Below are 18,349 nucleotides of genomic sequence, written 5' to 3' on the forward strand. Positions count from 1 at the left end.
CAGTGGCCTCTGATTTTTCTCCCAGTGCTACAGCAAGTTGAAGAGTTTCACGAGAGGTACAACGACACTAGATCTCTAGTGTCTGATGTGCTGGAGCAGCTCAGTGAACAGGATGTGAAACTGTCAGACCTGAAGGAGGCATTAGACCAGGCGCTTGACTATGTTATACAAGCAGAAGATATAAATAAGGAAAACACAGCCAATCTTCAAAGGCGTGAGGTACTATGCAGTACATTTATCATAACTGTTGTCTCTGAACACTCCATCTCTGCTGGTGCTTAAAATAGTAGAGTGCAAACAATTTAGATTCAGGAATCACCACACCAAAAAAGAATTCCTTGGACCACTCAGCAGGATGAGTTTAACTCTCCAATTCTAAGAAACAAGTTGTGGAAGTGCAAGGTACTATTATTTATTCATGGAGTGACAATAAATGACAAGTTTTGGCATGGCATGTCTCTGCAAGCCAAGGAAGAGATGGATACTGATGCTTAAACTAGGAAGACATTACAATAAAACCCAAGAAGTTTAAAATTCCATGCAGCATGGCTGTTATAAATATTGTGGTGGGATTGTTTCACCTATTACATACTGATTTATAATGTGGAAGGACTTCATGCTCACAAAAGTAATTATATTGTATTAAAATAATTATTTATAAAGACTCTGCACTGCATTTTTTGCCCTGGGCTGAGTGCATTCATGCTGTCTTGTCCAAACTTTCTCCCTGTTCCTCTTTAAACAAAATGCATCCCCATTTTTTCAGGAAGAGCAGAAAATTGTCCTTGCATCTTCAGGCACAAATCCATTCTCTAACTGCTCCACAACAGATACCTTGAAACTGAGTTTCCTACTTGCTGGGTGAACAGCCTAGCTGTAAGGCTACAGCAGTTTTCCCTTATGCTGTGTTCAAATGAATAGTTTCAGTATTTTGAACAAAGTAATCACACCAGAGAGCTCAGAGGAGACCTGTCCCCTGCAGCACGGAAAGGGGGCATGTTTGCTTGCAAGTGGTGGTATTAGGTTCAAATCCCATCTGGCTGATGAGGAAATTGAATTTTCAGGTCTCTTATCCCAGAAAAGTACCCAATCCATCAGCCAGACAAAAAGACTATTTTTTCTCCTCCCAGCAGTTTTGTGACTCTTTCTCCATTTTCTTTATTTTCCTTTAAGGAATGCAAAACCAGAATGTCCCACCTAAAACTTTTCTCTTCATTCATTCTTTCAGCAAGGAAGAAAACAACAGAGAACAATTTGGGACCATTTGAAGCGAACTGTTTTCATTTCAATGTCTGAAATAGTTTGGATTCTGGAGGAGAGGGGCTTGGGGAGAAATTTTGTGATTTGAAGAACGATCTTGCAAATGCAGGCCAACCTCTGGGTTTCGTAGCATCAGTGGCTAAGTTTTGAGCTCTTGAAATTTGCAGCGCTAGAAGTTCATGCTGATGCAGAAGGTCTAATAATTCAATAGAGAAATCAGGCGTGCTGCTCTTGTGAATTCTTCTACAAGCAGCTTGGGATCCTTATGTACAAAGCCTCTTCTGTTGTTCCATTGTTTCATAATTACAGTGCCAAGCTGCAGCTCATCTCACATTTATGAAGCAAAGCCTGAAGTGTGTAGTCGCATTTGTTCACTGTTTTTAACCAGTTGGATCTTCATTATTACTCACAATGAAGGCAGATGCTGTACAAAAGAGATTGTTCACATTAGCTTTACTATTGACAAGGAAAAGAGATCTCTGTACTGTAGATTTAAAAAACCTCCAGAAAAAAACTAGTCTCCAGACCACTATGAAAAATCCATGTTTAATTTGTCTCTGCTGGCAGTGCACTGAATAGTGCTTCATTCCAATAAGTGCTCATGCGGTAATAAAAAATGAAATTAATAAATTTTAAAAAACCCAACATTTCTTTCACAAAGACAAGAAAATGCACAATCACATTATAATATGCAGCTGTTACAGATGTCTGGGAAAAACTTGACTTCACATTTGTCTAAAACCTATTTAGTTCATCACTTCATCTTTTGAATTAACTTTAATAAATTTAACAAAAATGGTAACACTGTATTTTAGCAATGCACAGATGGGTTTGGATGTGATTTTATTTATTTTTTGTAGAAACAACATGAGAAAATAAAAGAGCAAATAGATGAAGTGAACGACATTCTGCTAAGTGCCACAACTATTTTGGCAGGACCACAAAAGGTCAACTCTGAGTTAAGTGAGGTAATAAAGGTAGGTGCCTCAGTGACTTGTTTAAATGATATGTCCTGATTTTTTGAACTTTTAAGTCATGTGTTTAGACTACTAAATAAAAAACTCTCCTTTTTTATATTGCTTCAATGAAATGTTGATGAATATTCCCCCCCAAAAAGTATAAATCTTCCTGGATGAAAAGCTCTGTAATTACATTTTACTGCATCAGAAATATAATCATATTCTAAGGACACCTAACTGTAGGCAGAGCTGAATGAAGGATTTTGCTGCAGAGTTCTCAATCATTTAATTACAAGCAGCTGCCTAAAGATGCTCTGGTAAAAGACTGCACTATATGCTAAATTCCTTTTCTTGTACCTGCAAGTGAGCATAGAAGAAGGCTACAGATCCCAGATACCAGTGTTAAAACCAGCCACTGTCAGGCTGTAAAACATACATAAACAGATTGTCTTACAGAACTCCTCTTCTGGAACTGTAGACTAGTATCCAGTGTTTTGAATGAGACAAAGTGTTGCAGGAAATGTCTAGAAATTTTAGGATTTTGGACTTACCAAAGCTTTTTTTTTTTTTTTCATGTTTTATTCTAACATTTTGAGGTAATTTAAGACAAATGAAAATTCTCCACAGACATTGACTTTGGTCATAGTTGCCCACTTCTTTTTTTTAACACAAAAATAAATATCAGAAGTCATTAATATTTCTTTGAAAAAGTTATTTGAGAAAACAGAAGGAAGACAGCTTGCTTTATAACCCTCCCTAGGTGATCAAGCAGTATGATTTTTTTTTTCCCCTGCATTTTGTGCAAAACAAATTGCTGCAGTTTATCATTTCAGGTCCCCCACTCTTGTGGATAAGTTTACACAGAGGGGACATTCACACTGCAGGGAAAGAAGTAGTATGCAAACATCATAGATCTTCCATCCTCATCAGCAATAAGTATTTTCACGCTTCACTCATTCATCCTTCTTCTCTCCCTCTGTTTCATCCTTTTTTTGTGTATTTTGAGGCCGCATTTATACTCCTCAAACATATCAGCAAGGTTGTGTATTGGAGAGAAGGTGACTGCAGGCCCATTTGGTCTTCCCCACAAGTATTTCATATAAGGAAGAAGTATGGCTAAGGCAAAGGGATACTACTTCTCCTTGCCTACAAATACATATAGGTAGTATTTAGGTGGACTAATTTACAAATTAGACTAACCCAAGATTTCTTAGCATGAGGGATGTCTCTGTGCAAGGAGACAGAAAGGGACCAGGGCCCATTTTCCGCGATGTGGCACAGCTCACAGCAGTACAGCTAAACTCTCTGCCCCCCTCCAGCAATTGCCAAATTGTCCCCAGGCCACAGGCACTGCCCCATGCTATTCCTCAAGGAGGCAGGTTTGGGAGAGATGCAGCTGGCCAGGGCCAAAACAGTGCCAGGACCCATGCAGTAACGGGATGATGCGTTAGCCCAACCACTATAGCACTATTTAGTTTACTTGTATAGGTATCATTTAAAAGTTCTAAAAAATAATTTCTGGCCTGCAGACTTCACAGCGAAGGGGTAAAAAAAAAAAAAAAAAAATTATTGGTTCCATCTCCCAATTTAAGAAGAACCACAATAAGGGGATTTTTGCAAAGATCTGGTTTAATTACTTCACCTATTAGCACTTCACTCTGCAAGTCTTGTCATTGTCACCATTCTGGAGCAAACATAAAAGATAGTGAGACATTTCTCAACTGTCTTTCTTCTGTATTTTACACATATATCTCTAATATCTTTTTAAGGGATTCCTAGAATTTTTGGTTGATTTTTATGTTCCTGCATTTGTCTTGCTATACTGACATTCATGGGACAGACTCTTTTAGATCTTTCCTCTTTTTGATCTGTTAAAAATATAACATAAAACAAATATAACAGAAAGCAACAACATTATAATAATATAAATGGTAAAATAAAACATAATAATAAAAATACAGACCTGATTTTTTACAATTTTCATCTTCTTTCCTTCCTTTCATATTTTTTTCAGAATGTGTCAGGGCTCTACGCAGAAATAGATGGAGCAAAAAAGGAATTGCAGGAAAAAATAGCCAATCTGTCTCTGTTTGATGATGATTTGGTAGAAAAGGCTATGCATCATGCACACAACCTAAGAAGACTTGCTGATGAGCTGGACCGGTAAAATTTAACTTCAGCAGACTCTGTTCATACAAGTGCTACTGACTGAACAGCTGAATGAACTAAAAGACAAGCAGAAACACAGTGACATTAAATATGCTGTCTGTAAATAGGCACTAAACAAATCACTGTTAAGTCATGTATGGAAGGACTTGTCATGGTCCAGAGGGAACAGCTGAAGTTGAGCTAAGCAAAATCTATTAATCTTTTCAAAGAATAAACATATACCTTGCATGACATTCTGCCTTTTCTAATTTGGCATGTTTTCTCTTCCCATAGCAAGAGAATAGGAAAGGTAGATCACTGAAAAGTAAAATAATACAGTCAGATTAAATGGGGTTTGCAGAAACAGCTCATGTCAGTAAGTTCATTCACATTAAAAATGTTCAGCATTATAGGCCACAAAATGGGCTTTGGGATCATTTTTTTTCAAGAACTGGTTTACAGATGGAGTAGTTCTGATACTCAACAGGTTGTGTTCCAGTGAAACTGGCCCACTGTAACACCAAAAACTTACTATAAGTCTTCCTATTTTGCTGGAAGATACTAAATGCATCAACATTCCCCAATTTACTAACAAGTCACTTCTAGACAGATCTGAAATTTGACTTTATTTGCAATCGGGACCACCTGTGGAAAAATCACTGCTGCAAATGAATTCTTAAATAAAATATTTCACCAAATTCTACCTTAAGTAACATCATGGACATATGCTTTTGGAAGATAAAATTAAAACTACTCTTCAAGTATATTACCTAAATACCAATTGTTTCTTAATATTAGTATGCCCTAGATAGGAGATTAAAATAGAGAAAAAAATAACAGATGGTTGTCTTTTATACAGTTGTGTAAAGCTGACATCTGAAACTCTGTTCTGTAACACCACACAAACTACAGACAGCCTAAAAACCAAACAATATGTTCAGTCTGAGATCAGCTAACTGGGGGCAGCAGAATCACTTGAAAGAAAATACCCCATATGGCTAGCCTTCATCCCTTACCAAAATAATTTAAAAATTACTACCAAGTCCAACACATTAGGAAGTTAACAGAAAGCAAACAGAAATAATTATGAAATACCGAGATGGAAATGTGCTGACTCTTTTATTTGTTGAGAAGATTATCCTGCAGTGAAACTTTAATCCTTTAAAACATTTAGCCTGTTTTCAAATAATTTTGTTTCTATGGGTTTGCTTTATAAGCCTGTTAGGCTTTTATTTGGTAGAGTTTCTTCTTTTGTCTTAGGGGAATATAGCAGGAAATTCTTGCAACAACACTGAATCTGGAAACCTAATAATCTCTCAGTGTGCAAACACTTTGAAGTGAATACACACACACGTAAATATATATATATTTAGTCTATATTTAACATATACTCTGAAATCTGTTTATCACAAAAATCTTAAAAAAATAATATTTATTCAAAGTTGCTAACAGCTGAAGGTTGAGCCCTGAACCAACTGCTGTTTGGAATCTAAAGACCAGTTATCGCCTCATATGCAAATCAAGATCTACTATGCCAGAAAAGCTATCTTGTGTTTTTTAAATCTAACTTTTTGCAAAGTATCATGACCATGGGCAGTCCTTCATCTGATCCTCCCCCTTTTCCCACCTACTTTTGGAAAATATAAACAGCCCAGCGATACAGCTGTCCTGATCACTGGCACACACAAGTCTTTCCATTCGTGGCCAGAAGTTAACCCTAATGAAGGGCAACTGATGGATCTGTTATTCTGTTAATTCATGGAATATCTAATCTAGACTAAAAAAAAGATAAAAGCTCAGTAGTCATTTGCTGCTGCTTACATAGATGTTGAAGGCAAAATTCCCAAAGTTATACCACTGGGAATTACCTTCTATCCACATAGTTTTCACCTGCTTCAGATTGACATAAATGGTCATACACAATGAAGAGAATACTGCTTAGGCCAAGTATATTTATCTGTGTAATTATGTAGTCAGAATTCACAGAATGTTAAGAAAATTAATCAATTTGAAACTAGTTTGATTCAGTTTGGTTTCTTCCTCCTTTTACTCTCTTTTTAACAGGAATTTGTATGGTGTTGATACAAATGGTTTGGTACAAAGGGCAATAAATGCTTCAAATGTTTACGAAAATATTGCTGGTTATATTGAAGAAGCTAATAAAGCTGCTTTGCTGGCACTGAACACAACAAACCGGGTCAACGATGTAAGTAATTTTCATAATATCAGCTTTTATCTTGCAATGCTTCAGGGACTTCAGACACCTAAATATAAAGAAAAAACAAGATTTAGGTTAACTGTCAGCACTGAACTTCTCACTGCACATTTTGCTTCATCTACTATTTCCGGAATTAAATCCTAGGTAGTTAATTATTCTGCCAGCCTAAAGTCCCCTGGTATTTGAAAAGACGCAACAGGTTCTTCTGTCCCTAAGTATAGGGTGATGCTGCTCTGTGTTGTCACTCAAATTGAGGCTGCTCTGTGAAAGTCCAAACAACTCCCTGGCCCTGTAGGAACCTGAGCTGGCATTAGTGCCCAAGCCCTCCTACTCCACACAGCACCATGTGGCAAGAAAGGTGGTCAAGACATCTAACAGAAACATCACTGTTTCTCACAGAAAGTCAAGTTAAAATGGGGCAAAGAGCCGACTCACACACTCAGTGCAGGGATGAGGATGCTAATTTCGTCTCTGGCCTCACTGTTCTGAAATATTTTATATGTATTTTTTTACATATATAGTTTCCAACTGATATACATGCTACTTACCAGCAATTTATTAGTGGGATAGCAAGAGGACTTGGTTAGATTACAGGGCTGTGGGATTTCAAGTCCAACCTTCTGCTTCCAGCACACTACTGGGGACTGCAAGGCAGCTCCCCACGCAGTGCAAGTGTTTATCACCCATGAGAGATGACAGTAGAAATGAACAGTCACAGTGCCTAACTAACATGAGTATCACGTTGACCATACTAGAGTTGATAAATTAAGAGGACTTCTGTGCTTTCTCCATCTTTGTTACTCAGTGTTGTTGCCTGGAAAAGCATACATTCTCTAAACTTTAATTGCAATCTACAGAAAATTTTGCTTTTCAGACTTTTTTTTCCAATCTAACTGCCAATCTTCAAATGAAATGAAACAGCAGTGACTTTGCAGTTGCATTCATATGAAGTAATATGTTGTCCACAATTAAACACAATAAAGAGGAACATTTGATAAGCATTATTCTGACTTTCTTTTTTGGAACATACTTGTAGGCTGCAGTTGGAATTGATACTCAGATCATTTACCATAAAGGTAAAAGCGAAGAACTCCTCAACCAAGCCACGGAGCTACAACGGACAGTAGATGACAGTAAATATACGTCCTTTCTACCTTCCCAGTCAGTTTATAAGCATGCATGTTAAAATAAATTTAAAAGGCACATCACTAAGGCAGAACTACTGCTGTAACAGAATAGCATATTGATCAAAGTTACCACACAAAGTACTTGAAATGGCCACAGGCACAGTATGAGTAGTTCATGTGTTGTCATCCTGCCAGATGCTGAAAGTTTATTTCCTTCACAAAAGGACCATTTCAGATACAACCACTGTTTAAATGTGTTCTTGCAAAGACTTGTTCACGGGTAAATATACTCAGTCAAGTAGTTCAGCTGAAATTAATTCACAACAGTTTAAGTGTTCAGAAAGCTGGATATCACCAGTGAAGGATAATAATAAATGTTAAGGTATTTTGGCCTTTTTTTCACTGAAAATAAAAGAAAACTCAAATTACAGAAATCACCTCTTCAATTTTTCAGGACCTTTTGAGTTCCTTAAAACTTTTCCTGTATACTTGTTGCAGCTATTCTTAGCAGTTCTGGTAAAGCAGAGAGAGACAGTACTGACTGAGATACAGGTCTCCAGATTTTTCTAAGACAGCCTCTGGCATGCAAATAATGGCTGGGACCTGCAAGGTTGCTTTTTCCTTTAGATTATGTTAAGTCAAGAGTGTTAGTATGATCTATGCTAAAAGAGGCCATAGTATACTGCCTATGGTGTATTAAATGCTTAATAACATACTTCCACAGGATAAAATATACCTTTTTAAACACCACTTTGATGCCACTCAACTATACCTCCTATTTTCTCCCTGCAGGTAATGATTTAACCATTGCAGACACTAGCCGGCATGTTAATGGCACTCTTGCTAGAATGAGTGTTCTGCGAAGCCAACTGATGAGAGCCATCACAAAAATGCAATCAGCAGAGCCAGGTTGTAAGAGGAACTTCATTTTATGATGCTTTATCTTCATATATTTAAGAGCATATTTTATCTTTGCATATCGCCTATGAAGTTGGTATTAAAATTTCAGTCCCAGGGAGGCCTAAACGAATTTGAAACTACAAGACCTAGGTAGCAAACATCCAGCTTTAACATATTCATAATCAAATTACATGTTTTGCCACATGAAATTACTAACATTCTTCTTGATCCTCCTTACTACAATTGTCCTCTCCCATGTTACTCTTGATATTTTCAGGGCATGGAGAATCTACAAGTCTATGGTTTTACTGTATTGACAGTCCAAATCTAATTCACATATACATCACACCTGCCAAGTAGAGTATTTGGGAGGTAATTACTGGCAGTCTTGATTGACAAAACCTCACCTTAGTTTTTAAGAAAAGAGACATCATAGACCATCCAGCAAGTATATCTGAAGGTGTTCAAAACTGACATGGTCAAGATTTCTTCATTAACTTAAACTAAAAATGGCTGGGTTTTACTGCCAAGACATTACCATATGCAAAATGCCACAGGTTTTACAAATACAGTAGCTGGTAACTCCAAAAAAAAAAAAAAAAAAAAAAATGCCAGGTATGAAAAAACAAAACCACTTCAGTGTCTTGGGTTTCACTCCTTCAAAATAACTTTCATGAAAAATATTCAACAAATATGTGCATTTTCTTTTAAAAACTTGATGAAAAACAATGTATTTTTTCATCTCTGTTCCAACTTCCTTGGCTATGTAACAGCCATCAAAATCCAAGGACATTGAAAATTTCTAACAATCTAGAATGGTAATGAGAATTTCTTAAATTTTAAGAATTAATATGATTGTAGAACAACCACAGGAAGTTTTGAATATTCCCTGTAGAAATAAAGAGAAAACCAGCCAAGCAAGGCTGGGTCCCCATTCTGCAGAAGGTAAAATCCCCTTAGCCTCACCACTTTCTAAATACTGGGTATAGCTTGCTTGAATCTTTGAAAGAGTTCATTTCTTCTCATCCCCTATTTATTTTGTAGTGGAGGCCAGAGAGCGTTTGGAGCAAGCTAAAATGAAGACTGCAGATGCTGTAAGTGCTACCATGACAGTAACGCAGGCTACAACCCCCATGGATGAGAACGTGAGGTTGTGGTCTCAAAACCTGCAAGACTTCCAGCACAACTCAGCAGCATACGACAGTGCTGTGGATTCAGCTGGGGATGCAGGTAGGGTGACCTGAATTTTGCCATTCCTTAGCATTAAAAGGTCAGTGAATCATTGCAACATCATGTTATATGAATTGTTTACATTGCATGTTCATTGCATATAATCCTCTAGCATCTTAACTCCATGAAAACATTTCAAAAATCAGCAGTTTTCTAGAGACTTGACTATACTTTAAAACTTTTGGATACTTGAGCATTTCCAAAAGTGACTTAAACACTTAAGGGCTGAAGTCTTATTGGCTTCTAAGTCATTTTTATCAGTGTACCAAGGTCACACTGAATGGTAGACAGCTTGTTTAAATACTTCTTGCTATTATGATTGGTGGTTTACTTTTTTTTTAACATTGGGAGGCATTTGAAAACAGGGTCCTTTTGCCCTCAGTAGTACAAACATGGAGGAGAAAAGGTCCCTGACTTGATGAGCTTGTAGTCTAAACAAAGGAGGCAAAGAGGATTAGGGAGGAAATACAGTATTTAAGCAGGGTGATTGCTGGAAAAGCTTGTAAACATCACATTAATTCCACTTTTATTGTCAGGGGGAGGAGGAAGAGTAGAGTAAAAACCAGAAGACTTGTTATGAAAAATTTAAGGCAAACAAAAAGACAAAAGAAAAACGGAGGCAGGCTACAAAATTAAAATGAAGATGATAGGGAAGAGTGGAAAAAGAGGCAGAGAGAGTGAAGCTGAAATGAAGTGACTGGTGAAAGAAGGAAAAGAAAAATTAGGAAAGAAAAGAATCAACCTAGAATTGAGAATATTCAGAATAAAAAATTGCTGGCAAGCACCACTACTTATTGCTCAATGTATTCCTGGCTCTGTTCAGGAGGCTTACAAAGGTCCCAAGGTATTCACGGCTAGGGAAGCTGGAAATCCAGAACAAGAAATTTCCTGCATATGTTTGATGATATGTACCATCACCTGCAGCACTGTCCAGTGATGTCTTCCCTCCTGAAAGTGCCTCAGGGAAGGTCCATAACTCCATTGACTCTATTTCCAGAAAGTCTGAATCTCAGATCTACTGCCCCAAATCCTTTCTCCTTCTGTCAGGAGCTTTGCAACTTGAGTGTCATTTTACTGCAAATGGTGTTACGAGTACCAAACCCAGCATTGCTTCTAGTCCCCCAAAGCCACACTCTTCCCTCTAGACTGGGAAAACCCAAGGGTCATGTTATTTCCAGAATTCAGTAATGGATAAGACACTCACACTGATATTTTTGGTTAAGTGAGTGCTCCCAATAACTGGTATAAAACTGGTTCCCTCCACAAGAAGAAATTCAGTACTATTCAATAGCCCAACCTTTGGCTCCAGAACTGGAAGCAACTCACATTTCTCTGAGCTTTTCATCAAGGAAACATTGAGCCACTCCCTCCGGGAATGGGTAAGCTCACTGTTAGTCACTGCACAGAGCTCCATAAAGGTGTAATTGATATAACAGTTGTATTGCATTGCTGTAAAATGTTTTTGATCACCACAGAGCACAGTTTAGACTGTGGGCTATGGGCTCCAACTCCCATTTAAGACAATGTAAATGTGGATATGATTGGCATTGAGGGAGGGAATGGTATGAGGAAAAACATCTAAGAGACACAGTCTGCTATAGCTTACATATGAAGGTTTTTGTTTTATTCACCTTTACACTGGATTTACATTTAACATTTACCAGTGCCAGCTTAGTATATAGAGCAGCAACACAAGCTGCATTTGGTTCTTCATGCTCAAAATGTCAGCAGATATTCAGGATTCAAAAAATGTGCTCATACTAGCTAATATACTGTAAGAAATATTTCCAGTAACATTTGAGAGGCTCTGTAAGAATGGAGAAACGTAAGATGGCCCAGCTCTCCTAGTTGGTTATGTTCCCAAAAAGACATGCATGGTACACGCACCACAGGTTGTAAAGAACAGGTCAGCTCCTATGTGATGTGCCTGGCAAAAAGGTCTTCTCTGTGATAGTGGGTTTGCAGGTAGGGAGTCACCTTGAAAGTATTCTGATCATATCAGAGCACCTGGAGGGCCTGCTGACCACAAACTAACTGAGAGATGCTAATATGCAAACTACAGCAATGCGTGCCCTACTACATTTGTGGAAACAGCTTTTCCATGGCATTGTTCATCTAAAGGCATTTATTTTTTTGTTTTAAGCCACGATGATTTTTTTGCCAGACAGATCAGGTGGAAATAGCTGAGAAGACAGATCAGTGCTACAAAGGAGGATGGCATGGGTAATGCTTCAGTCAGATGTGACTGTGATTCACAGCCTGGGAAGACAGATGTAGACATGCCAGGGCATGGTGGAGTGTTCTCAGATCAGCTGTGTATGTTGCCAGGAGAGGTTGATGTGGCAGGAGGAATGCCCATCAAAGTCCAAAAGAAAGTCACAAAAAATGTTCAGACAGGTGCCTGAAACACCAAAACACCTGATCATCATGCCAATAACACTACCATGGCAGCTGAAGCCTCTAAGCTGGCAAGTCTGGATTGCCTTTGAATAAAGCTTGCACTTGATTTTTGGAAAGGTGAGAGCATGTCTTGGCTGTGCAGTTTGTCTGAGAATACTCCCTATGCCACCATGGTGCAGGGAACAGGTAGGCTTCAGCAGAGAGGATGAAGGACAGTTTGGGAAGGAAAACACAAAATGAGAAAGTGTCTGGAAGGTTATAGTTGAGGTATTTCCTCCTTGACAGTTTCCCTTGTATTCTTTTTTGTATTTTATCACTGGGTAAGACTAGTTTTCCTTTTTCACTCTCACTATCACCCCAAAAACTAAAATAAAAAATCAATATTCTTCTGCGTTAAAGAATGCCATTATAAATGACAAGGGGAAGAGATTTATGGTGAGATTTTACAATAGTACTAGTAGTAGTAGAAGTTAGTTCTGTGTTTTCATGTTATGGTTGTGTTTAAAGTTTAATACCTCAAATTTCAAAAAGATGAAAAGCCAGTTTTTTAAGACATTAGATCAGACACAATTCCAATTCTGTTGCTGACTATTAAAAAAAAAAGTGGTTGAAATTTGTTAAATCATTTTCTTAGCTTGCAATTTTTTTACTTTGAGAATAATGTGGGCTTTTTTCCAATGCAATGGAACATTGATTTCAAAAGGCAGAGAAAACTTTCTGTAAGTTGATTATTATACTGGTTAGGTTTTTTTAAGTAGAAATTTTGATGCATTCTAGAATTAATTTGTTGCCCAAAATTCACTGTAGTTCTTTGAGGATTTGCTAAAATGATGGCATTTTAATGTACAGTAAGCCTTATATAGAATATCTGATTACTGATTCCCTGGCACTTAAGGTCTTTCAGGACTTAATGGGAATAACTGGAGAGTCTAAAGCTATGGCCCACTCCTACACTGAACTTGGAAAGTAAAACACAATTGAGAAGAGCCAAGTAGAGAAAGGGCAGGACTGTGGCAAATAAAACTTTTCAATCTATCCAAAGTGAAGCAGGACTGGTAGGACTCCACGGGATCTTCTCATACTCTGGATTGCTCTGAATAAGGCTGAGAGCAGCTTCAATCTTTAGACAACACAGAACTGGAAGCACAGAAAAGTGACTGGAGCCTACTCTTCCTTCTTTCCCTTCTATACAGTCTCAGTACATCTGAGGATTAGCTCCTCTGTCTCTCCACTGTCTTCTCAGATGAGTAAAAATATGAGAGGAAGAATACAAGAGCAGGTGGACACAAGTTGACAACCCCTAAAATATAACTGCAAACCCTACAAATCTGGTCTTAACCTTTATAGTGAATCCATGTCATTAAAAATTAACTATGACTACTGGATCTTTCTTATATGCATGTAGCTTGTGGCTAAAATCGCATTTCATTATACTCAGCTACTTGTACCTACATCTAATTAAAGATGAAAACTGATGTGATGTGTAAATATACTTCAAAGGGCAGCATGTCTTTGGAATCTGATGTGATGAAATTGGATTATAATTAGGGGTAGTTATTTTTCTTTCTCAGTAATTTTTCTGTCTGCTTATCTTTCTGGGAAAGGACTTCTCTCCCCTTAAACACAACAAAGCACCTGCATTTCCCTTTGATAACAATCCTACTTGCACATGTACCAGAAGACACAGCAGTGAAAGACCAAAGGTCCAGGACTCTGATTCATGACCCCTGGCAGATGTAGGCAGGAAAGCTGAAGAGATTACCACTCTCAGTTTAGGTGCACATGCATCATCAGCTAAGGCTTTGCACCGTTGTACGGTACAGGCCTGTTACCACAGTCCGAAAGCAGCAGTGTTTCTGTTAGCAGAGTGGGCTGTGAACCACACACAGACACATCACCTGTGCAGCCGTTGCTGCTATCATCTGGGTGATAATCTTTGGGAGAGATGCACAGCTGAGACCTGAGGGAAACAACCTATTCATCTCCCCTAAAATGAATTTGAAGAGCTCATGAACCATAGCTCTTAGATGCAGTTCCCAGGTCAGCCACAGATATCCAGTGAGATGCTGAACAAATAATCCTTCTGCTCCAGTTGCCATATCTGTAAAATTGGGTTTAACATTTATTTGCCTTGAAGGAAGATGAAAAAGTTAGAATGATTAACGTTTGCAAAGCTCGTTGAGGAAAGTATTACAGAGGTACACCACCATGGTAGTACCTAGGAGTCCCATGAAAAAAGTAGTCTCCTTTGTGCAAACTTCTTTCTAAAAACTTTTGCAATACTAGATTCTGATAAATCTCTACCCTTTCTGAAATCACTGACTCTCACATACCAAAGTTAGGACTTGTTCTTAAAGCAGAAGGAGATAGGTGAGTTAACCTAAGAGGGTAAAGAGGAATTTTCCTGGTGCAAAACCAGTGTTACAAAGAGGAAAAAAACAAGCTGTCACGTCTTTTCTAACTGCAGTGAAGAAACTTACAGAAGTCTTCCCTCAACTCCTGGACAAACTGCGCAGAGTAGAACAGAAGGCACCAGCAAACAATATTTCTTCCAGCATTCAGCGGATCAGACAGTTAATTGCTCAAACCAGGAGTGTAGCAAGCAAGGTAAAACTTTCGGATGGGACTTTTGGTTACTAGTGCTAATAATCAAATGCATCTTATTAGGAGCTCCATTTTCCAGGGCTATGTTAGAAGCCCAAACATTGACATTATCACTGCCCGACAACTGGATAAACAAAGTACTGTGGAAGTCATTAAAATCTTTACAGTGGCTATTTGCAAGCAATTAACATTACCATGGTATTCATGGTAGACTACTGCTACTGCCGTAGCAACTTTAATTACCTAATTGGCCTAAGTGTTAAAGATGGCCACAATAGCAAAATCATTTAAAGCTAAAACTACTAGGTCATTACTCAGCTGGCAACATTATTTACAAGCAGTAGTAATTATGGCAATTTAACGCAAACTTTTCTGAGATGACAGTATTTCTTTTTTTTCTTTTGAATTCATTTTCTGCAGGGTAAGAGAACATTTGGCTCACACATTTAATAGAGAAAAACATTTTCATTATCATACATTAATTATGAGGTATTTTTCTGTAACAAGAACACCAAGGTCAAGAATTAAAACAGTATATTTGAATTCATTCAGATAAATAAAAAAATCAGTGCATTATTGTACGTTCACATTGCTGGAATATGCTGTCCACGTACATTACTTAGAAAGAAAAGGAAAAATCAGTTAGTACGTGTGCAGTGCTTGGCTGTTCTTTAAATCTATTTTGTCATTCAGGCATATAGTGCTTAAACTTGAAAACATTATTTCAGTTAATGTTGAAGGCATTTTGAACTAAAATGAACATGTTTTAAAATTTTATTAGCATCTCATCACTTTAACTTCAGTAATATAAGAGGATTACTCGTGAACAGAAAACTGGTCATACTACTCCCAAAGCAAAGAAATAAATTATGTGTAGAAGTTTTATAGCTATGGAAGAATTTCATTATGTGACATACATAATGATGTAGCCCTGATTCAACTAAGCACACATCTATGTCCCACTGAAATTTAATTTACTTTATGAATATGCTTAAGTGCAGTTAATTAGAAGCTTTAATTAATTTTAAAATTAATTCCCTCTATCTTCTTTACAGTGTCTTCCAGAATTGACTGTTATAAACATACAATTTTGCATAGCCAATATATAGGTGCCAACTTCACTCTTGCAATAAGCAAGGCTGCTGGCGAAGTATTCTTGCACATTTACCTTAAGTAATGTCTCCAGACAGCAATAATGTGTCTCACTTAGCACACTTGCAACTGCAGGTCCAAGTTTCTATGATGTTTGGAGGCCAATCAGCTGTTGAAGTCAATCCAAAGATCAACGTGGAGGAACTGAAATCTTTTACTTCCATGAGCTTGTACATAAAGTTTCAGAAAGACAACCCACAACTGGCAGCATCTCCAGACAGATTTATTTTGTACCTTGGAAACAAAAATGTAAGAGTATAACCCAGTTAATTTTTATATATATATAAAAAAATTGAAATAGGTTTGAAGTTTATTTGCCCTTGGTTTTTCCTCTCACTATTACTTTATGTTTCAAAATAAGAGGTGTCTACTATATGACTGTCACTGATTTTGTGACAAGCAAAGAGCAAGGGTTCCCGAGATGCCTGTCCTTGAAACTTCTCACCCCAAACAGTAAAGGATTCTCGCTAAGAAGCAAATTAGACTGCCTATGCAGCATGCTGCTGTGATTGTCACTGCTGTGAGCCACGCTTGCTATCTCCACTGCTGGTACTGAGGTGCTCTGAAGCAGTTAATATCACCTGCCTGGTTTTTGTGGGCCACATTTTAATTAGGTTTATGCTGCTGACAGTGTCAATTCCAAATCTCTGAGGTTACAGGCCCACAAGATAAGCAGGTTTCTTTGCCTGTGGCTTGTGCTGCTGTTGTACACTCTGTGCATCACTATTTTGAAACATCTATAAAGGGCATATACTCTCACGACCTGTAAGTGTTGTGATGTAATTGTTCTTTAAATTGTGGTTCCTAAAAGAAAAAAATCACACCTCACAAGCCAGGTATAATCCTGGCAAGGTGTTACTTGGGAAGGGTAAAGAGGCAAGCTTTTCTTTTTAAGCTTTTCTAAAAACAGCGTCTACTGAATATAAATCAAGTGAAGCCCCTCTTGGCAGAATATTTAATTGCAGCATAAATCCTAGGCTTTAGACAAATGTTTCTTCCTATTTCCTGCATATGACACTGCACACTAAATACTGATGAACAGCTTCCCACTGAACATGACTGATTTATGGTCAGATGACATCTCATCTCCTTGTATTTACCTCAGTCAAAATGGATATAAAGTAAAATATCAGAGACCTTTTCTGTACAGTTTTATATGGTGAAAGAAAGCAGTTAGAGAATGAATCTTTTGTTTATTAGTTAGATTTAAAGGTGTCATTTAGTCTATAAAGCCCACCCTTTACTAATGTTCTGCATTAAATCTCTTTCAATGTTGTAGCCCTGACGCCCTTCTCCATTGGTGTTTTAGGCAAAAAATTACATTGGTCTCGCAATTAAAAATGACAACCTTGTGTACATTTATAATCTGGGGGGCCAAGACGTGGAGATACCTCTGGATGCCAAGCCAGTCAGCACCTGGCCTTCTTACTTCAGCATCATCAAAATTGAGAGGTAAAGTGATAATGTGCATTTCCCCAAAATCAGTTAATAGAAAAAAATCAAACAGATAAGGCTGGGTCAGAACTGCTCATCAGGAGTCTTCAGTGCCTGGTTCTACTCCTTCTGAAAGAAATGGAAATTCTCTTTGCTTTTAGAAGAGCCAGGACCCAAGGGGCCACAGGGGGGAAGAGAAAGTGTCTGTAGTTTCTCTCCTTCTTTTCCCCCAGAGTACCAGTCTTCTAGTGAGGAAATAAAAACCCCTCCAGGAGTTGGAGGCTTGCTTCTTCTTTTTTAAGTTTAGCCAACACAAAACTCTCTTCTCTTACAATTCCCTTCTACAGGATTGGAAGACATGGCAAAATGTTTTTAACTGTGCCCAGTCTTAGCAGCACAGCTGAAGAAAAATTCATCAAAAAGGGAGAGGTTCTTGGTCCTGGCTCTCTCCTGAATTTGGAACCTGAAAACACTGTTTTCTACGTTGGTGGAGTGCCTCCAGACTTTCAGGTTGGTCAGATAAATACTCTGTATTCAAAACTAAATAATGCAAACCTATCTTGCTGGGCTTCCCTTTAAACACAGAAATGGTTAATAAATAAAATATCCTTATTTAGTCATTTGTCATCTTAGGAATCCATCTTCTAGCCATGGTGAAAACTACTGTTTTCTCAAGCATATCATGTCATACAGTAAGATGATTAGATTCCTGTTAGCTGTCATTCAAGTTTTCTGAAATGTAATAAGAAAAAAGCTTGCTGGCTGTTAAGTAGTATGTATAAATTCAGGCCTATTAGCCCAGCTTGCACAAAGTTTGTAGGCTACCAGGTTTTTTCAATGCTAATGACATCTTGATGCTTACAGTTTCTTTTTTACAACTGTCACAAAAATGAAAAGTAATGTATTGTTAATATTAG

The 18,349-nt window shown here is 37.8% G+C and overlaps 1 protein-coding gene across 1 annotated transcript in view; it reads left to right on the forward strand.

Moving 5' to 3' along the window:
• LAMA4 (laminin subunit alpha 4) overlaps positions 1-18,349 on the forward strand; it is a 107,808-nt gene that overhangs the window by 59,046 nt on the left and 30,413 nt on the right. Inside the window, exons 11-21 of the mRNA XM_009926147.2 lie at positions 26-219; positions 2,121-2,237; positions 4,234-4,382; positions 6,432-6,573; positions 7,622-7,718; positions 8,505-8,621; positions 9,657-9,842; positions 14,710-14,849; positions 16,074-16,247; positions 17,308-17,450; positions 17,780-17,942. Of these exons, the coding sequence (XP_009924449.1) occupies positions 26-219; positions 2,121-2,237; positions 4,234-4,382; positions 6,432-6,573; positions 7,622-7,718; positions 8,505-8,621; positions 9,657-9,842; positions 14,710-14,849; positions 16,074-16,247; positions 17,308-17,450; positions 17,780-17,942 (1,622 nt within the window). The remainder of the gene's footprint in view (positions 1-25; positions 220-2,120; positions 2,238-4,233; positions 4,383-6,431; positions 6,574-7,621; positions 7,719-8,504; positions 8,622-9,656; positions 9,843-14,709; positions 14,850-16,073; positions 16,248-17,307; positions 17,451-17,779; positions 17,943-18,349) is intronic.

The sequence above is a fragment of the Haliaeetus albicilla genome, chromosome 17, assembly GCF_947461875.1.
Source record: "Haliaeetus albicilla chromosome 17, bHalAlb1.1, whole genome shotgun sequence".
NCBI classification, from domain to species: Eukaryota; Metazoa; Chordata; class Aves; order Accipitriformes; family Accipitridae; genus Haliaeetus; species Haliaeetus albicilla.